Source organism: Grampus griseus, assembly GCF_964374135.1.
Source record: "Grampus griseus genome assembly, chromosome: 10".
NCBI lineage: Eukaryota > Metazoa > Chordata > Mammalia > Artiodactyla > Delphinidae > Grampus > Grampus griseus.
The window spans coordinates 52488369-52510477 of record NC_139004.1 but is presented as its reverse complement, the minus strand read 5'-3'; the positions used below and the strand labels follow the sequence as shown (position 1 = coordinate 52510477).

At 38.3% G+C, this 22109-nt stretch overlaps 1 protein-coding gene across 2 annotated transcripts in view; it reads right to left on the bottom strand.

Moving 5' to 3' along the window:
• Positions 1-22109, bottom strand: part of CNOT10 (CCR4-NOT transcription complex subunit 10) — a 63209-nt gene that overhangs the window by 20892 nt on the left and 20208 nt on the right. The window contains exons 6-13 of one of the 2 annotated variants that reach the window (XM_082664084.1): positions 19273-19359; positions 18635-18718; positions 17059-17176; positions 13746-13895; positions 11780-11982; positions 6936-7057; positions 5004-5180; positions 3730-3810 (exon numbers count right to left, since the gene is read on the bottom strand). In XM_082664084.1, coding sequence (XP_082520210.1) covers positions 3730-3810; positions 5004-5180; positions 6936-7057; positions 11780-11982; positions 13746-13895; positions 17059-17176; positions 18635-18718; positions 19273-19359 — 1022 coding nt within the window. The remainder of the gene's footprint in view (positions 1-3729; positions 3811-5003; positions 5181-6935; positions 7058-11779; positions 11983-13745; positions 13896-17058; positions 17177-18634; positions 18719-19272; positions 19360-22109) is intronic. The other variant, XM_082664085.1, reaches the window with a different exon arrangement.

Sequence of the window (22109 nt, the reverse complement as noted above, 5' to 3'; positions counted from 1 at the left end):
CCCCAAATTTGACTGTTTTTTTTCTTTTTTAAAATTCCATTTTAGGAACTTCCCCTGTGGTGCAGTGGTTTAGAATCCTCCTGCCAATGCAGGGGACACGGGTTCAAGCTATGGTCCGGGAAGATCCCACATGCCGCAGAGCAACTAAGCTCGTGCGCCACAACTACTGAGCTTATGCTATAGAGCCCACGAGCCACAGCTACTGAGCCCACGTGCCACAACTACTGAAGCCCGCGCACCCTAGAGCCCTCATGCCGCAACTACTGAAGCCTGCACGCCTAAAGCCCGTGCTCCACAACAAGAGAAGCTACCACGAGAAGCCTGTGCACCGCAACAAAGAGTAGCCCCCACTCGCCACAACTAGAGAAAGCCTGTGGGCAGCAATGAGGACCCAATGCAACCAAAAAAAAAAAAAAAAAATATTGCTGTGGAGTGAAATAAAATGGAATTAAAAAAAATTTTTTAATTTATTTTTGGCTGCATTGGGTCTTCGTTGCTGTATGCAGGCTTTCTCTAGTTGTGGCGAGTGGGGGCTACTCTTTGTTGCCGTGCGCAAGCTTCTCATTGTGGTGGCTTCTCTTGTTGCAGAGCACCAGCTCTAGGCACCCAGGCTTCAGTAGTTGCAGCATGTGGGCTCAGAAGTTGCGGTGCGCAGGCTCTAGGGCGTGTGGGCTTCAGTAGTTGTGGCTCGCAGGCTCTAGAACACAGGCTCAGTAGTTGTGGTGCATGGGTTTAGTTGCTCTGTGGCATGTGGGATCTTTCTGGACCAGGGATTGAACCTGCGTCCCCTGCATTGGCAGGCGGATTCATAACCACTGTGTCACCAGGGAAGTCCCACAATATTCTTTTGTATGTTTTGTTTTTGCCATTGTTTCACCAGTAATTTGTCATAGTATTTTTTTATTTTCTTGCTATCTTATGACTCATACAAGAAATAAGAATTCAAGAAATTTTAATGTAACTGAAGATTACTGAAAAAAACAATTACCGTTGTCAAGTTTTAAAAAATCAAAACACTGCTTTCAAAACCTTATATTACCAACTCCTCATTTCTAACTAAATTTGAGATTTTAGATTTCCCTCTATATAATCAGAAGATTAATGCTTTCCTCCTGACAACAGGATACAGGGAGAATATACACATACATAAAACCCAGGAAAGAAAGGTTATTACTGCAAAGTAGGAATCTGACAGAATAAAATAAAGAGATTAAAAAGCTGCTGTTTTGTTGAACAGGGTGCGTGGAGCCCTGAGCTCGTTGACAGTAATGCAGTGCCATGAACACACTGACCTGACAATACATGACCAGAAAAGGGCACATCTGCTGGCCAGTCTTTCCAGTGAATCCAAAGGGATTCACTAAGATTAATGAAGTAACTTCATTTTTTAAAAGTTGGAAGAAACAGATATCCAGTAAGAAGATAAAAATCATCAGTTATCCCACTACTAGGAAGGTTCTGACATAGATCCCTCCAGACTTTTTTTATGCAAACAGACGTTAAAAAAATATACGTACGTTATTTTATAAAAATGTAATTTAAAACTGTTTAGACACAAATCTTAGCATTTTATAGCTCTGTTCCAAGATTTATTTGGAAAGTTAAATGACGTTAATCAAATGTACTATTATGAAAAATTACACAATTATGGATAGAGCCATACCTTATTTGTTTATATAAAATAAATTCTAGATGAAACAAAAATTTAGATTGGTGGTTGTGATAGTGTATCAGTAAAAGTGCTAGAAAACATGGCTAAATTATTTTTTAAATCTTGGAGGTAAGAAGGCCTTTCCAAACATTGCACAAAATGGAAAAAAAAGTAAAGAAGATTGATAAATATGATAATAAATGAAACTCTGCTTTACAAAATACCGGAGGGACTTCCCTGGTGGTCCAGTGGTTAAGACTCTGTGCTCCCAATGCGGGGGGCCCAGGTTCAATCCCTGGTCAGGGAACTAAGATCCTATATACTGCAACTAAGCCTGTGCACTGCAACTACTGAGCCCGTGTGCCGCAATGAAGATCCAGTGCAGCCAAAACAAAACAAAACTAAATACCAGAAACAATGTTACAAGACAAATGATAAAGGCCAATTTCTTTAATATAGAAAAACTCTTATAAAAACAAAAAGGATGAAAAACCCAATACGAAAATGGTAAATCCTACAAACAGAAGGTTCACAGAAAAAGTAATATAGGTGATCAATAAACCTTGGCATCAGACTAAGCACCTTGAATGGACTGAAAGAAATGCAAATTTTTAAAGTGAGGTTGTTTTCCACTTATCAGGGTGATCAAATTATCATAAGAAGAAAAGATGCCCCGATCTTACCACCTAGTAGCTAATCTACTAAGTAATATAATTTTCTCCTAAGTGTTTGCCATCTGCTTTTGAGGGCAGTGCTTTTTCTTTTACCTCTGAATCCCCTGCAACTAGCACAAGAATGTTTGTTGGAAAAAACGTGAATGAACTACCTGCAATGCTACCTGCAATATATAAATGTCTTAACTATACTCTTCTCACTTTTTGCAACTTAATAGGTGAAAAAATAAGCAATGATGGTTTTCTTTCCATTTTAATTTGCAGTCCCATTATTGAAATCATTCTTAAAAGTAATGCTGAACCAATCAATCCTACTTCCAATATATGAAAAAATCATGGTCAAAATATTCCAAATTTGTTGAAAGATAAATTTATAGACTTAAGAAAGATAACCCCAAGGAAGAGTAAAAACAAAGAAAATCACACTTAGACTCATCATAGTCTAACTGCTGAAAAACAAAGACAATCTATGTTGACAGAAAAATGGCACCTACAATACAATGGCTGTGATCAGACAGTGGAGGCCAGAAGATAATGCAGTGACATCCTGAAAGAGCTGACTAAAAAGAAAACAAAAACAAAACCTAAAATACTGTATTCAGTGAAAACATCCTGCAAGAATGAAGATGAAATAAAGACAATTCTAGATTTAAAAAAGAAAAAACAAACAAACAAAAAAACACAAAACCTTAGAAAAACAAAGACCTGTACTATTAGAAATGCAGAAGGGAGATCTTCAGACTGAAGGGAAATGCTTGCTATCTTATATGTAAACTAGAATCATCAGGAAATGGTACTCATGTGGCTAAACATAAAAGACTACTCTGTTCCTTTTAACATATATATGACTGTTCAAAGCAAAAATAATGGGGCTGATAATCTACACAGACAAAAATATAACTTAACCAAACTGACACAGATGAAATAGAAAATCTGAAGAGCACTCATCGATTGAAGAACTTGAATTCATTATCGAAACTTTCCCGCAAAGAAAACCTATGCCAGATGGTTTCACTGATGAATTCTATCAAACGTTTGAGGAAGGAGCAATACCTATCTTATATAAACTCTTTCAGAAAACAGAGGAAGCACTTCCCAACTCACTCATATGTTCAGCATAACTCTGAAACTAAAACCTAACCAAGACACCTTAAGAAAGAAAAGCATGGACCACCCTTCCTTGTGAACATGGAAGCAAATATTCCTCACAAAATATTAACAGATCCAATCTAACAATTTATAAAAAAGGTAATAAATCCTGACTAGTATGGTTTAGTCACAAGATTGAAAGGTTGGTTTAATATTTGACATTTAATCAGCATAATTCATAACATTAACAAAATAAAGGAGATAAACAATGTGCTTACTTAGTAGGTACAATGCTAATTTTGTTTAGATACTCACTTTAAGTTTTCTAATTCCTGTTTTCTCAATGGGGAAGAAGGTGGAGCTGGAATGCATTTATCTCCATCGTGGCTTTTACTGCTAAAATAAAGATAGACTGCTAATTATGAAGCACATGAATAAACAATTAAATGTAAAATTTTGTTTCCCTATACCCACTCCCATGCAACTTTTTATGAAAAAAGTGTAAAAGAACCAAAACATTGAAAAATGCGTAGTAACTTGGTATCACTAACATGTTAAAGCTACACTGCATATTGAGTTTCTTTTTCCCAGTACATGATACCGCTTTAAAAAGTCTCTAACAGGGCTTCCCTGGTAGCGCAGTGGTTGAGAGTCCGCCTGCCGATGCAGGGGACACGGGTTTGTGCCCCAGTCCGGGAAGATCCCACATGCTGCGGAGCGGCTGGGCCCGTGAGCCATGGCCGTTGAGCCTGCGCGTCCGGAGCCTGCACTTCTGGAGCCTGTGCTCCGCAACGGGAGAGGCCACAACAGTGAGAGGCCCGCGTACCACAAAAAAAAAAAAAAAAAAAAAAAAAAAGTCTCTTAACAGAAAAAATATCTCTACTATACAAAGGAAACCACTCCAGTATTTTCACACATTTCTCATTCTTCTGTCTTTTACTAAGTATAGTAAAGCATAACCCCTTGATGGAGGAAAAACCATTCCACAATTTTGCTTCAAATTTTCTATAATAAACATGTTTTTCTACTATAATCAAGAAAAAATGCTGAGATGGAAGACTTGAGTTTAAAGGTGCCATGTGAAAAAAGAACTCTCTACATATAATGGTGTTTGTTTTATTACTAGATAAACTCTCCCTATTTCTATAGATTGGCATAATATTTAATTGATAGTAGGAAACCAGAAATGTATAGAAATGTTCTGGAGGTCAGTGGTTTACAGGATGTTAAGAGAAAAGGCAGAAGATAGTAAGAAAAGAGAAGTTTTAGGGACTTAAGTATTTATTTTAATAAAAGTTAAAGAAAAAAAAGCCATTTCTGACAGCAACTGGATTTCTTGCAGTGATTCCTCCTGGCAGTGAAAAGCTGTGACTTTCAACTTGTCTCGTTTAAGGTTCTTTCCTCACTTAGGCTTCACCTTATTTCTCTCTTCCAGAAATACTTAAACATTCATACTTTCCTTTCTTATTACTCAAAACAGAGAACTTTGGAAATTCAGGCTGCAGATTTCAGGAATTCAACTACAAGACAGAGGCTGACTAATGAAGTCCTAAAGATTTCACCAAGGGAGGTCAAAGGGGTCAGAATACCTGCAAGTGTCACTGCTTTCGCTGCTCTCTGTGTTGCCACCTAATTGATTACTATTTTTAGACCCATTTTCCTGCTTTGGATCTTGCTGTTCTTCAGGTAACAGCAACAAGGCATTTCTGAGACAAATGGCTGCAAACTCCATACTGGCTACAGGAATGGCTGAAGACTGTCCATCACTAAAAGAACAAAACCAAGTTAGCTAAGAAAACAAAAACAATAAATAAAACTTTTCTATTATCAGGAATAAAACCAATATAACTGTAAATAAAAACTTTGCCATCTAAGAGGTAGAAATTTGAATATAAGCAGTTATAAGAGAATGCTAAAGAACCCAAATCCTAAATATTATACGGGCATACCTTGGAGATATCACAGGTTCGGTTCCAGACCACCACAATAAAGCAAAGATTGCAATAAAACAATAAAGCAAAGATTGCAATAAAACAATAAAGCAAAGATTGCAATAAAACACTACCCTGTGGTCTATTAAGTCTGCAATAGCATTATGTCTAAAAAAACAATGTACATACCTTAAAAAATACTTGTTAAAAAAATGCTAACCATCATGAGCCTTCAGCGAGTCATAATATTTTTTTTGCAATAGTACCATTGATGACCACTGATCACAGATTACCATAACAAATAATTATGAAAATGTTTGAAATATTCCAAGAATTACCAGAATGTGACACAGAGACACAAAGTGAGCAGTTGTTGTTGGAAAAATGGCACCAACAGACTTGCTCTGTGCAGGGTTGCCACAAACCTTCAGTTTGTAAAACACAAAAAAAGCAACATCTGCAAAGCTCAATACAGCAAAGTGCAGTAAAAGGAGGTATGTCTGTGTATAAGATATAAAAAGTATAAATAATAGATTGCAAGTATATACATTAGACACCACATTGTGTCTATAGGAATGGGACTGAGGCTAGGAGACAACCTGAAGGATATCTGCAACATCAACGTTAAACTAACAAAGGAGTTATAGACAAGGAAAATTGTAGTGAAGGCCAGGACAGGTACAGTCAGAACTGGAAAGAAGGGAAAAAAGTAGATTTTTCACATTTGAGCCTTGTTTTGGTTGATGTTTGCTTTTGGAAATACCTTATTTACACATTTTGAAAAAGCAGCGTTATTTGTCTTATAACTTTGTTGAGATTTTATATAACTTCCTGTTGGTTCTATATATCAAACTAAGTCAGCTTTATTAGGGGGAAAAAGTGAAAAGTAGTAACAATTTTGAAACTGTAGGAAAGTGATGCTTTAACTTGTCTTTTGAACGAAATCTGCATTATTGTTGAAATAAATTAAGAGCAAAATATTGTGTGCCAGATACTTTTTTAAAACTTTGGGAAAACTTTTAAATGGTAGTGAACAATTTTATTTTTGGGAAAAGGAGCAAGTTTCTTACAAAGCCTACTCCTTTAGAAATAAGAGCAACGCCAAATTGGAATCTATGTAAAAGATAAAGATGTTCATATTTAAAAGTTGTTCAATTGAAAAGTAGTTCTACAAGTGACAGCTTTATAATACTTTTGTTTATATATGTGTTAGTACTTTTTTATCCTGATATTAAGAATTAGCTTTAGGGACTATGAGAAAATAAAAATAACTAAATGAAAAGTATCAATGATAAACGATATAAAAAGGAAACATCAAGATGCCCTCTTCTGGACATTCTGAATAATGGCACTGAATAGACCAGCGTTTCTTAGGGCGTCAACAATTTCAGCACCCATGGATGTAATAAACCAAAATCATATGTCAAATAACATTCACCGCATACCTACGTATAGGAGTCTATTTCTTGAAGTAGCAATAAAATCTAATTACAAAGTGGCTCCTCCTATGAAGTAATTCCTAAGCATATTTTTTATACATAACATTACTATGAAATATTATTATACACTTTCTCTTAGCAAAATACTTACTTATATACAGTATTTTGTATGGACTGTGATGCCAGAACTATTTTACGATGATAGCCTTGACCAACAATAGACTGTACAATTCCTTTTTTACTTGGAAGACCTTTAGTTTCTTGTTCAGAAGTCTACAAAATACAAATAATTTCCAATTAATTTAATGGAATTGTAAGATGGGGTATGAAAAATAATCCAGTACCTTTTACAATTACTCTAAGAAAATTCTTAAGATCCTTAAGATTCTTAAGATCAATGTGGAGTTTTGGGTGATACAGGAAATGTCTGGTAGTGAAGAGACGAGTACATGAGTCTGAAAATCTGCAATATACACTACACTTTATTAGTATAAGGTCTGAGGTAATTCTGAGGAAAAAAAGCAATTCAAGAATGACTCAAGGGCTTCCCTGGTGGCACAGTGGTTGGGAGTCCGCCTGTCGATGCAGGGGACGCGGGTTCGTGCCCCGGTCCGGGAGGATCCCGTATGCCGCGGAGCTGCTGGGCCTGCCTGTCCGGAGCCTGTGCTCTGCGATGGGAGAGGCCACAGCAGTGAGGGGCCCGTGTACAGCAAAAAAAAAAAAAAGAATGACTCAAGTGGGACTCTGTGCTTCCAGTGCAGGGGGTGCGGGTTTGATCCCTTGTCAGGGAACTAAGATCCCACATGCCACAAGGTACGTCCAAAAAAAAAAGAATGACTCAACTAACAAGGTCCTACTATATAGCACAGCACAGAGAACTACATTCAGTATCCTATGATAAACCATAATGGAAAAGAATATATATAAAAAAAGAATGTATTAAAGAAAAAAAAGAATGACTCAAGCATTTATTTAGAATCATTTATTTGGACCATTCTGTGCCCCAGGCACCATGCTGCATGTGATGGGCACGTCGATATCAGAGTAAGGAAAATAAAAGCCACAAAAACACAGTGAACAAGAGAAGGGAAGCAGCTACACTTCCTAAAACACAGATCTTTTCCTTCTTAATTGAAAGTTTTAATTATAAGTGTCAACAACATATACATACTAACAAGCTATATATGTCAAAATTTACGTGGGCACAATTCTTACCTTCTAGAAAATTAAAATTCTAAAGCCGTGTAAACAATAAACTGAAAATAGTAAAAGCTACTTATACATATAGTTTTTTTTTTTTTTTTTTGATATTTCACTACAGTACATCATCTCACTACAGGAGCCTGGTGATGCCAATTTCCTTTATCTTCCCCCTTCACTCTAAGTCTCTGATTTACCTGCATTTTGTAAAGTCCTGCAGATTCTCATACACAGGAACAGAATGGAGCCAATTCATAGGAACTTGCAGAGATAAACTCTGCCCTGCAAAAAGTCCATCTCTAAACACAAATGTTTCTGTACTACTTATTACTTCTTGCTCCGTAACCGAACTTTCTTATAGTTGTACTTCCATATATGTATGACTTTAAGCAAAACAAGGATTCACTTGTAGATTCATTTTAGAAAGAAAGTATTACGTAACACAAAAAATACAATAAAACTGACTGGAACTATTTTGTCTTGAGGAGGCGGCTAAGGAACATTAGTGAAAAATAAGAAAGAGTGGATATTCTGAACCATGATTGGAAGGCCTTCTCTTCTGACCTTTTTTCCTGGTGGGGTGATAAATTTGTGATGGTTTGTCCATACTCTCTTCCCTGATCCTTAAGGCTGTAGAAGCTGATCAGATGGCTAGATCTGGATGGAACTAAAATTCCACAATAATATACCATAGCTTCAACAATAGATCAGTAGCCAAAAAAGTGTGCCAGAACAGTCTTTATTTATCTATCTATCTATTTATTTATTTATTGTTGCGTTGGGTCTTCGTTGAGGCGCGTGGGCTTCTCATTGTCGTGGCTTCTCTTGTTGCAGAGCACGGGCTCTAGGCGCGCAGGCTTCAGTAGTTGTGGCATGTGGGCTCAGTAGTTGTGGCTCGTGGGCTCTAGAGCTCAGGCTCAGTAGTTGTGGCACATAGGCTTAGTTGCTCCGCGGCATGTGGGATCTTCCAGGGCCAGGGCTCGAACCCGTGTCCCTTGTATTGGCAGGCAGATTCTTAACCACTGCGCCACCAGGGAAGCCCCCAGAACAGTCTTAATGTAAAATAATGATATGTAATTAAAGTATTTGCAATTTTATAGTGTCTTGGCAGTAGGAACTGCACTCAAGAAATACGAGTTTCAGAACTCAGAAAAATAAACGGCACAGTTTCAGAAAAGTAAATGGTTCATGGTGATTTTTTAAGTAGCCTTCTCTCTTTTTTTTTTAGAAAGAAGGAAATTCTACCATTTTGAATGAATGAATGAATGAATTTGGCTGCATCGGGTCTTAGCTGTGGCACGTGGGATTTCTGCTGCGGCGTAGTTGCGGCACGTGGGCTTAGTTGCCCTGCATGTGAGATCTTATTTCCCCGACCAGGAACTGAACCTGTGTTCCCTGCATTGGAAGGTGGATTCTTAACCACTGGACCACCAGGGAAGTGCTAAGTAGCCTTGCGTTGGGTCTTCGTTGCTGCGTGTAGGCTTCCTCTAGTTGCGGCGAGCAGGGGTTACTCTTCATTGCAGTATGCGAGCTTCTCATTGTGGTGGCTTCTCTTGTTGTGGAGCACGGGCCCCAGGCATGTGGGCTTCAGTAGCTGTGGTGTGCGGACTCAGTAGCTGTGGCTCGCGGGCTCGAGAGCACAGGCTTAGTAGTTGTGGCACACGGGCTTAAATGCTCTGTGGCACGTGGGATCTTCCCCGACCAGGGATTGAACCCGTGGTCCCCTGCATTGGTAGATGGATTCTTCACCACTGCGCCACCAGGGAAGTCCCTGAGTCTATGTTTTTTATCTAGCAAATCTTTTCTTATATATCATACACTGCCCAGGTAAACATAAACTCTGCATCTGCCAGAAGAGGTCTGAAACAACATGCATCAGATATTGAGGACAAAATGACCTCTTTGGCATCACCAATTTAATAATTAAATTGGTTCTGTTTATTAAAAAATGAATTTATTTTGGAAGGTACAAAGTGCTCTGTTCAGCATCCCTTTTGTCCTGAGTAAATAAATGTTATGAAATTTTATTTGGAGTTCATAATTTCTCCTGTTGGGATTTTCCTCAAGTGTATTTTGGGGTTGTTTTTACTGTCTTTTCAGTCACCTCAGGTTTTATTTTACTTTATTTTTCTGTCCTTTTTTTGTTTTTGGCCGTGCTGTGCGCAGCTTGCAGGATCTTAGTTTCCCAACCAGGGACTGAAAGTGGGCCCTTGGTAGTGAAAGCACTGGACAGCCAGGGAGTTCCCCACCTCAGGTTTTAGAAAGAGGAGAAGCACAAAGATAAACATAATTGTTTATAGCAAATTTCCTATTAGTAGCACAGACTGTGAGTGTTCTGGTATCCACCAAGCTATGGCAACCAAGTCATCTTTACCATTGTTTAAAAGTTACAAATTTAGGGCTTCCCTGGTGGCACAGTGGTTGAGAGTCCGCCTGCCGATGCAGGGGACACGGGTTCGTGCCCCGGTCCGGGAAGATCCCACATGCCGCGGAGCGGCTGGGCCCGTAAGCCATGGCCACTGAGCTTGTGCGTCTGGAGCCTGTGCTCCACAACAGGAGAAGCCACAACAGTGAGAGGCACGCGCACCGCAAAAAAAAAAAAAAAGTTACAAATTTAGAACTTTCCAGAAAAAATGGGAGGAAAAAACCATCAGAATGAAATCCATAGAAGAAAGACAATCCTAAAAGTACTATTTCTAAAAATAAGTAATTTTAAAAGAAAATGTTAAACCTTACTAAGGCCTCCAACACTGATTAAATTCATCACATTAAAGAGAATAAGCAATTTCTACAGATTCTTTTGTTTTAAAAAAGTGTAAATTCTGCCTTGAGTTGTTTATCAGCTAATTTAAGAATTATCTAATAAGAATGTTGTCCCTTAAAAGAGACAATGAAATAAACCATTAAAGCCTCAAAGACAACATTCATCTCTTCCCCCAGTGGCATACTCAAATCATAAGCTACTTTAAGTATCAAGTGTGAAAACTGCCAGGCAAACACACCTCTTTAATCCCTTTAGTTCCTGTAGTTGCTTTTCAGGAAGCGTTATCACCTATGGCAAGCATGCCAAGCAAAACCTCAGGATGCCATACCCCCCACCTCCACAGACCTGATGAGCCTGAGCCCGGCAACGGCGGGGGGTAGGGGGTGGCTAGGAAATGGGGTGTCTGGTGATTCTGATACAACCTGTCTTTCCCCTACCTCCCACTGACCCCTCCCCACTTGAGATTCAAAAGGCTTTCACCAACTGCCGTTTGGAGATAATCTAGGCATGGACACTAGTGTAAACTGGCCTATTTCTCACGGCCACCGTGGATGAACACGTGTCAGAGAGAAACAGCCTGGTAATCCACTAACTCGACAACATTTACTGAATCAAAAGTAAACCCTGCAGGCACTGGAGGAAGCACAGCATAATGCGGTTCTTTCCACACTCACTGTGTTATCAGCAGCCCTCCTTTAATCACTGGGCGCACACACCACTCTCACGCCAGCTGATGGCGTGGCCCCTGCCCCAGCAGCTCGCAGACCACTGTTTCAACAGATATGACCTTCTTAATGGCTTCAACTTTTCAACATGACTGCTGACACATGTTGCCGTGCTCACCAAGAGTCAGAAAGTGAACACATGACTTCATGAAACTAAATTTTGTCCAACTGATAAAGAACAGAAGACTATCTTTACAAATTCCCTGAGAGTTAAAAAGGGGAGGAGGTCTTTATGTTACCAAGTATTTATTGCTCTCTATGCAACAAGTGGGGGTGGGGTGGGGGTTCAAAAAGACAGAGACTCACCCCCTTATTGGCAGCAATGCAGCACTCAGCCAGCCTCAGCCAGAGGCGGGGGTTTGCATGGTAAACCTGAACAGCTTCAATCAGACACTCAAATGCAGCAAGAGGCCTTCCAATGTGAAGCAGCTGAATCCCACAGTTATACAGCAACTCATACCTCTTGTTGGTTAGTAATGTACACATGGGTCTTCCTGAAAATTTTTTGCCTGATGATGAAAAGCAGATGAGAATCATCAGATTTAAAATAACAGCTCCACTGAAAACATTTATTCCACTAAGTACTCAACTACTGCCTTTTTGACACCAATGACCCCAATCCCCAATCTGAAGTTGTAAACAGCTCTCACCACAGTGATGATCTCCATCCCCAACCCCACAAATATCCTCCAGAGGCATCTCAGTTGTCTGTGCTTGTGGGGCCAGAGATGTGTCTTCTCATTACCAGCTCCTCAGGCAACAATGTTCCAGGAAGGCAAAGACCCACTCTCACTCCACTGAACCTTACACTACCTTTGCACACTTTTAGAGCCTGCAAGAAGATTCCACTCCTTTTCACTTTCAGTTCAGTTAGCCATGTTATCATTATGTGTTTTCTTAACCAGAAGCATTCAGTTAATCTTAGGTGTTAGGGAACTTTACCACGGAAATAAAAAATTAATGTACTATATACCTACAGTGACTATTGTTCACTCACTTATTCTTTTTTTTTTTAAATTAATTATTTATTTTTGGCTGCGTTGGGTCTTGGTTGCTGCACACGGGCTTTCCCTAGTTGCGGCGAGCAGGGGCTACTCTTCGTTGCGGCGCGCGGGCTTCTCACTGCAGTGGCTTCTCTTGTTAAGGAGCACAGGCTCTAGGTGCACGGACTCAGTTGTTGTGGCTCGTAGGCTCAGTAGTTGTGGCTCGCGGGCTCTAGAGTGCAGGCTCAGTAGTTGTGGTGCACGGGCTTAGTTGATCCGCCGCATGTGGGATCTTCCCGGACCAGGGATTGAACCCGTGTCCCCTGAATTGGCAGGCAGATTCTTAACCACTGTACCACCAGGGAAGTCCCACTCACTTATTCTAACTTTTGCAGGCCATAATAAAATGAGACTAGGGAATTCCCTGGCAGTCCAGTGGTTAGGACCTGGCACTTTCACTGTCAGGGCCCAGGTTTGATCCCTGGTTGGGGAACTAAGATCCCACAAGCCGAGTGGCGTGGCCACAAAAAAAAAAAAAAAAAAAAAAAGAAAAAAAGAGACTGTGATTTTTGGGATACATTTTCCATCAATTAAATAGTCTTTAAAATATTTTAAAAAGCGGGACTTCCCTGGTGGTCCAGTGGTTAAGACTCCACGCTCCCAATGCAGGGGGCCTGGGTTCGATCCCTGGGCAGGGAACTAGGTCCTGCATGCTGCAACTGAGAGCCCACACGAGGCAGCAAAGATCCCGTGTGCTGCAACTAAGACCAGGTGCAGCCAAATAAATAAATACATAAATATTTTAAAAAATAATTTTTTAAAAATTAAAAAAATTTTAAATATTTTAAAAAGCTAAATAATTGCCTGATTTTAAGCATTTCAGATCAAGGATCCACATCCTATGAATATTAAAGGAATAAACTCTAGGAATTTGCTTAAAGATTGTCAGGTGCTGTCAACAGTATCACATTTGAAACTCTGAAAGGAAGCTAGAATAAAACTAGTTTGGCACAGTCAAGAAATCTTAGCAAAATATTTTGCTTTATAGCATTACCATATGGGATTACTGACTTTCAAATCCATGAAAAAATGAATGTAGCTTAAACTTCTTTAATTATTACTCAAAGGAGCAACATCTACTAAAAATCCCGAGTCAAATTTTTGGGCAGGATCGGTGTTAAGTGTATGTAAGAACACATGGCATGCATTTTATAACCAGATGCTTGCTCTTTAAAATCATATTTTCCTCAAGTAGTAAAATATAAACTGTCTCCCTTTAATAGGCTTACCTGGATCAGTGCTACCTGCACTGAGCTGTGCACAGACGTTGTCGTTCTCCTGCAGAGCCTTTTTAAAGTAGAAAATTCCCAAATTGTGCTTGCTCATGGCAAAATGGATACAACCAAGATTATTCCAGAACATGCACCTCAAGCATTCACCTGAGAAAAACATACATAAGTTTATCCACAAATTTTACTGCTGCTACATATCATACAAGAATCAGGCTTAGCAAGCAAGAGTTAATTATATATGCAATTCTACTCAGTCCTTACAGAACAGTTTACAAGGCATTTGAAATTTAGGAAACATGAAAATTTTGTAAATTCCTTTTCTCTTAAAATCTCTTATTAAAGGTGATAAATCAATCCTGCATATTGATTTTGTTAGCCTGTTTAGTTTTTTCTTCTGATTTAACTTTTAATAATCATAGGCAAATAATACAAAAATGCAAAGGATAAGAAGTATTTATTAGTAACATATGTATGCACTGCATCCGCACAACAAAATATTATGTACAAACTGGAAGGAATGCAGTAAGCTACAGAAACAGTCAAAATATATTAAATGAAGAATAGCAAGTGTATATAAACAGAACATGGAAAATCCTGCTTTGCTTTGTTCAACTCTTAAGTCTCCACTCTTCTTTCCATTCACACTCCTTTAAATATGACTATGGCTGAGCATCTATCTTCCCATGTGTGTTGGGCATTTGTATTTCTTATCCTGTACACTTGGCTCTTCCTGCTCTTTACCCGTTTAAAAAATTTGGTTACAGATGTTTTTCCTATTGGTTACCTGCTAGTGTGTATGTTATAGAAACCTTCTGTCACATCTGTTTCAATTATTTCCCTCCACTGCCAGTTTGTCATCTGTCTTGTGACTTGGTTCAGAGTGTGTGTGTATGCTTATGTTTTCAATCATAAAAAGTTTTACATTTTTATGTGGTCAAATTTGGTAATCTTTTCTAAATTGTATGGTTCTTAGATTTTGGATAATGTTTAATCGAGGCTTCCCCACCACAAAAACAAAATAGTCATCCAAGTTTTCTTTTGCTGTTTTTATGATTTTATTTTTACATTATAATCCTGCATCTCTCTAGATTTTATTTTGGTGTAATGAAAGCAATCCAGGTTTTTATAAAATGTTTTTTTTTGGTTTCTTTTGGTATGCGGGCCTCTCACTGTTGTGGCCTCTCCTGTTGCAGAGCACAGGCTCCAGACACGCAGGCTCAACGGCCATGGCTCACGGGCCCAGCTGCTCTGCAGCATGTGGGATCTTCCCAGACTGGGGCACGAACCCGTGTCCCCTGCCTCGGCAGGCGGACTCTCAACCACTGCGCCACCAGGGAAGCCCTCTAAATTGTTTTTTTCTGAATGGTTTCCCAAACATTCCAAAACAATTTACTGATAGTCTGTCTTTTCCTCAATGATATAAAACACCCAACTAGATTGATAAAATTAATAATCAGAATATTCATTGAATGCTAAAAATTAAAGGTTGGCCTCTGATATGTTTTAAAATTAAACAATGAGAATATTTAAGAAAGAAAAAAAAACTAGGCGGAGGAAAAAAGAGTAAGAAATACATTAATATGTTTTAAAGGAGGTTGCTTCTGGCGAGTGGCATTATGAACAATTTAGGAGAAATTCTATTCCCAAATCTTCTCTAATAAGCCTATTTTATCAGCAGCAAACACTGAATTTTATGTGTGGGAAGCAAATTAAAGATTTTAAAATTAATACTATGAAAAATATCAATACATTAAAGTATATAACTATATATAAAATCTATCCTATTAGATTATCATAACTGTTGACTAGTCGACTACATGTCCTGCTCCATTTTAAAGACTGACAATATCTGAAATTCTGAAATCTGTGTCAAGACAATTCTAAGTAAAATTTCTGCAATGTATATTACCTTTTTAGTCTGAGAGACCATTCCAGTTTGGGTATTACAGGGTCTCTGAGGAGAAACTATGACAATAAAAACATGAAAAATAAAAATTTAACAGAATCAGAAATGGGTACTCAGAACAAATGGAGTACCCAAGAGAATTATAATGGAAAAAACTGACTTTCTCCATCCTCTATGACTCCACTGAACTGAAGGGGTGAATGCGGGAAGGTTTGAGTATGTTTGCATGTGTGTTCTGTGCATTGGTCTGAATAGAATCTCAAACGAAACAAACACTATATTCATCCTTTGCATTCTGAACTTGGTACAAAATATTTTCAATAGTTTAACCTTGGGGACTTCCCTGGTGGTCCAGTGGTTAAAGACTTCGCCTTCTAATGCAGGGGGTGTGGGTTCGATCCCTGGTTGGGAAGCTAAGATCTCACATGCCTCGTGGCCAAAAACCAAAACATAAAACAGAAGCAATACTGTAGCAAATTCAATAGAGACTTTAATTAGATTTCTTTTTTTAAAAAAATAAATTTATTTATTTATTTATTTATGTCTTTTTAAAATTTTTATTTATTTATTTTTGGCTGTGTTGGGTCTTTGTTGCTGTGTGCGGGCTTTCTCTAGTTGCGGCGAGCGAGGGTTACTCTTCATTGTGGTGCGCGGGCTTTTCATTGTGGTGGCTTCTCTTGTTGCAGAGCACAGGCTCTAGGGCACGCGGACTTCAGTAGTTGTGGCACGCGGGCTCTAGAGCGCAGGCTCAATATTTGTGGCACACGGGCTTAGCTGCTCTGCGGCATGTGGGATCTTCCCAGACTAGGGCTTGAACCCGTGTCCCCTGAATTGGCAGGCAGATTCCTAACGACTGTGCCACCAGGGAAGTCCCAATAGAGATTTTTAAAATGGGCCCCATTAAAAAAAAAAATCTTAAAAAAAATAGTTTAACCTCATTTCTTGAATAAACTGATTTTCCTTCTTCCCCATAAAACAGCAATGATATGAACTTAAATGACAGCTACAAATTCTACCTTTCATTTTAGTATCATATTATTCACTGCTTTTATGGGAGAGAAGGGAAAAGTAAAAACATTATGATCTCATTTCCTTAAAAGGACTCATTTCACAAAGCAAAAGACCAAGGACCTTATGCCCTGGACAGAATTTCTAAGCTGGTATTAAAACCAAAATGATATAAAGAGCATACGAAGTGAAAGAAAAGTAAAATAAGAAGGGAGGTTTCTTTTAAAATGGAAATGAGTAATAAAATACCAGGAATTTTCTGAAGCAGCAATAATAAAACATTTTCATTTAAAAAATTAGCAAAAATCACTCTGAACAGCAGTCTAGGGGAAAAAACCAAGAAACAAGGCATAAGAGTCAGGAAGAAAATACCCAAACTTCACAATTTTCTTTTACCTGTTTTCATGAATCCTGGATGCTCAGCAATGTTTGAACTATTCAACAGCTTCACAGCTTTTCGATAATTGCCTCTTAAGTACTCAAAATTGCTTTTAAGAAACAGGGAGGGTGCAGACTGTAAAGAAAACATAAGTTTCTTACAGTTTGTACTCAGATGCCTAATGTGAGATCATAATCAGACTGTTGCACTGGCATGTGGTCAAGGGCATACATGAGTCACTTAAGCCACGGTCACAAAAACTATGGTCTCTGAGCTTTCCATCGCTCTCACAATCTAAAACAATGAAACCTGGCAGAGAGCACTTTACAAACTGAATCATTAAAGGTCTACCTAAAAAAATACATATAACATATATGAGTAAGAATACAGTCTGCAAAATATCCACTGACTGTCTTCATCTATTACACTATTAATTGAAAGCCAATGTAACAGCAGAAACTAAGTCCTTCATTTTAATGGTTATTACAGAGACTGGTGATCTCCCTTATTTTTTAGGATATAAATACACCTCCATTAGAACCCAAAGAAGTACAAATAATCAAATGCTTTTCCAAGTGGGGGAAAAAAGTGTCATTTTATGAATGGAAAAATTCCCTAACAGAATTCCTTATTTTCAAGGGCTAATCTTGCTGTTACAAAAATCATGCTTTAGATCACAGACCACCTTTTGCTTCTCCTAAAACTTCCTCCTGAAGTTTTCCCTGATTTGGGTATGACTAACCATTATTTATTTGCCTGTTTGTCTCTCCCCTCTGATGATGGTATACTTTAAGGAAGGGAATCATGTCTTTTCTCCCAAAAAAGGTTTGATAACGGCTGGCTGGCTACTTATACTTAAGCCTTTCCCTCTTAGCCTCAAGTCTACCCTTCAGGTCTAGGCTACAAGTGTTCTCAAAAATCACCTGAGTAAAACTGACCCAGTGGCCAATCTAGATCCTGCCTGAGATTTCTAGAGTCAATTTTCCTGAACTATTCCTTCTATAAACCGTATCTCTTTATGATTTCACACTTTTAATTAACAGTTTTCCTAAACTTTCCCTCTACTGTTTTTAAAAAAATTACTTATTAGTGGAGGGATGGGGTGGAGGGAAATGAAGGAGTAATTATAACTCAAGTACTCTGGCACTAATCAAACTGAAGGTATTGTCAAGCCAAAGATCATTTGGAAGGGGCAGGTTTGGGCTACAACCAAACTGTTTATTTTTAATAAATGTTTTGAGTATAATCTAAAAAAATCCTAAAGTGTCTAATAACAGTAAATGTTTAAGTGAATTGTGATAAACCACTCAAAGAATTCTGGACAGCTATTCAAAATGGTGGTTTTGAAGGCTATATACCAAAGGGAAATGCTTGTTATAATTTTAAGTGAGAAAAGTATGATGTTAAATTATAGACACAGTATGATCACTACTTCACAACTCAGTATAAAGGGTTACAGCTGGCAGTATATATACACTATAATAGACTGTGATAAATTATTTAAAACTGATAATACCTATTGTCCAAATAAGAAAATTTATGACATAAAAGCTGCTAATTGAAAAAAAAAAGAAAACTTAAGAAGAAACTTACATTCCCAGCTGTGTTCATGACAGACTTGATTTCCCTTTTGCATGCCTTCAGGGACTTCATTTGGATATACGCTCTTACTTTATACTGTCAAAGGAAAAACGCTAGTATGTAGGAACTGTAGTGGATTTACAGATGCTGAAGCAATTTTACTTTCTAGTCAAGAAAATTAAGCCCAATCTGTTCACAACAGTTATACCAGTTACTTGCAAAAGCGAGTTTAAAATTATCTTAAATAATCTATTTTTATTGTACTCTTGGAATATACTTTTAAAAACTAAAACATGGCAGGATGAAATTTATAACTAAGTTCCAAGCAAAAATCCTATTAATTCTTAACTGCATATGGCTAACTAACAATGAATTTTAAAATTCTACAAACTGATTTTTATCATCCAATACATTCCCAGGCCATTTCTCTCAATTTTCTATAGAGAAGTAAAAGAAATAACATTGCATTATCATCTTGAGCAAAATATATTTAGAAGGATAAACATGCTTCTAAACTGTAATACTTCAAAGCCAAATAAGCATACATGCCTTGAATTATTTACTGCTCTCAATGATCTATCGCATTCTTCATCATTCATAACTACTAGTAAATACATGTCACATATAACTTCTCTTAAAATTTATGCTACCTGATGTATCTTTGACTTCGCAGCTTCTATTAGAGCTCCACTTTCAGCTTTATGATTAGACCCATCTTTGTTGCTGTTATTACCAGTCTGTAGGGTGGTGAAACAAAGTTAACCAAAATTAAATATTTTTAACCATAACTGAAATCACTGATTTCCAAGTGAGCTAATCTGAATCACCTAGAGAACATTTTCAAAATTCTGAATCCCAGGTCCCAGAGATTCAGGTTTAATTGTTTGGAGTGGGTCACAGGTGTAGAGAACAAATTTATGGTTACCAAGCAGGGAAGGGGGGAGGGGTTGGGACGAATTGGGAGACTGGGATTGACATATATACACCACTATATATAAAATAGATAACTAATGAGAACCTACTGTTTAGCACGGGGAACGCTACTCAGTGCTCTGTGGTGACCTAAATGGGAAGGAAATCTAAAAAAGAGTGGATATATGTACACGTATAACTGATTCACTTTACGGTACAGCAGAAACTAACACAACACTGTAAAGCAACTATACTCCAATAAAAATTAAAAAGCAAAAATAGTTTGGAGTGGATGACAAGAAACTCTACGTATAAGAAGCTCATAGTTTAGTATAGTGATGGGCTAGGTTTAAAAAGCCTGGATAGGGCTTCCCTGGTGGCGAAGTGGTTGAGAGTCCGCCTGCCGATGCAGGGGACACAGGTTCGTGCCCTGGTCCGGGAAGATCCCACATGCGGTGGAGCAACTAAGCCTGTGTGCCACAACTGCTGAGCCTGTGCTCTAGAGCCTGCATGCCACAACTACTGAAGCCCACGTGCTCTACGGCCCGTGCTCCGCAACGAGAGAAGCCACCTCAGTGAGAAGGCCAAGCACTGCAACGAAGACCCAATGCAGCCAAAAATAAATAAATAAATTTATTAAAAAGAAAAAAAAAAAAGCCTGGATATTACTTGGTCAGAACTCAGATTGTCTTTCTGCAACCCACAATAGATCATGTCATTCCCTCTTTAAAAACATTCTCTGGGGACTTCCCTGCTGGTCCAGTGGCTAAGACTCCATGCTCCCAATGCAGGGTGCCTGGGTTCGATCCCTGGTCAGGGAACTAGATCCCACATGCTACAACTAGGAATTCGCACGCAGCAACGAAGATAATGCGTGCTGCAACTAAGACCTGGTGCAGCCAAATAAGTAAATAAATTAAAAAACAAAACAAAACAAAACTTTCTCTGGTATCAACACTGCCAACATCATACCCTAAATACCTAGCAAAGTATTCAAAGTCCTTCACGATCTGACCCATATTTGAGATGCCAATCTCACCCCAATGATCTCCATCACATCCCTCACGTACTCCCCAGGTCAGATGACCAGAAATCCTCCCACACACCACTCTCACTCCTTCTGTACTCTCTACTCTGCCAGGATGGTCATCCTGCTCCATCTTTCCTCTTCTGACTTGTTGAACTGTTACATCTTTCAAGGCTCAAGTCAAACATCCAAACTGCTCTGAAACGTTCCCTAACCTCCTTGCTCCTTGTCATGAACAGATTTTGCTCCATCTTTCTCTTCCCACAGACGTGAGTTCCTTGAAAAGCAACAACTGCAGTGTTTTCATTTTTGTCACCTTAGTACCACCTCATAGAGGACACAGCATCTGCTGAAATGAGTTATATTTCATCAACTATTACAAGTACTGAATATAAAAACGAAATGTTTTACTACATGACAGACAGTGTTTGGGAATAATGCTAAGATTATTTAACTGAACTCTCAGATATACACGCCTGTAAAAAGTAACGCTAAATGTTTATTTTTAAACCTCAAGAACTTATACAGGCAGAAAGAAATGTATTGATAATCTGTTTTCTACAAACACTCCTTTTTCAACAAAGAAGCAGGAAGAGGAAGAAAGAAGGATCATCCCTTGGCAGCCAGAAGCACAAGCAAAATGAAAAACACAAGAACGAAGATGTGTTCTTAATTTACACCAAGTGTCTCCAGAACGTGGTGAAGCTTAATTGTCATAAGTATGTCCTCTTTTTGAAGAACTTTAATGATGAAGTTTTCCCAGATAATGGAATTTTGTGGTCTTCATTCTAATCTTCACATTCTGTAAAACTAATATCTCACACATGAAAAGATGTGAACATATATCCTTGGTCATTAGGGAAATCAAAACTATTATGAGATACTACTTCATACCCATTAGGATGGTTACAATTTTTAAAAGACGGGTAAGGGCTAGTGAGAATGTGGAGAAACTGGAACCCTCAAAAGTTGCTGGTAGGAATATAAAATAGTGCAGCTACTTTGGAAAACAGTCTGGTAGTTCCTCCGAAAGTTAAACATAGAGTTACCAAATGATCCAGCAATTCCACTCTTAAATACACACCCAAGAGAATTGAAAACATGCCCCCACAAAAATCTGTACATCAGTGTTCATAGAAGCATTACTTATAACAGCCAAAAGAGGAAAACAACCCAACGTTCATCAGCTGATGAATGGATTAAAAAATGTGGCATATCTACATAACGGAATACTATTTGGCCATAAAAAGGAATGAAATACATGAAAAAGGAATGCTACAGGCTACACATGGTAAACTGAAAATAATATACCAGAGGCCAATCACAAAAGGTCACATAGTGTATGACTGCATTTATACGAAACGTCCACAAGAGGCAAATCCACAGAGATAGAAAAGTAAACTAGTGGTGACCAGAGGGAAGGAGGGAAAGGGAATCACTGCTAACAGGTACAGGGTTTCTTTCCAGAGTGATGAAATTATATAGTGGTAATGGTTGCACAATTCTGTGAGTATACTAAAAACCACTGAATGGTACACTTTAAAATGA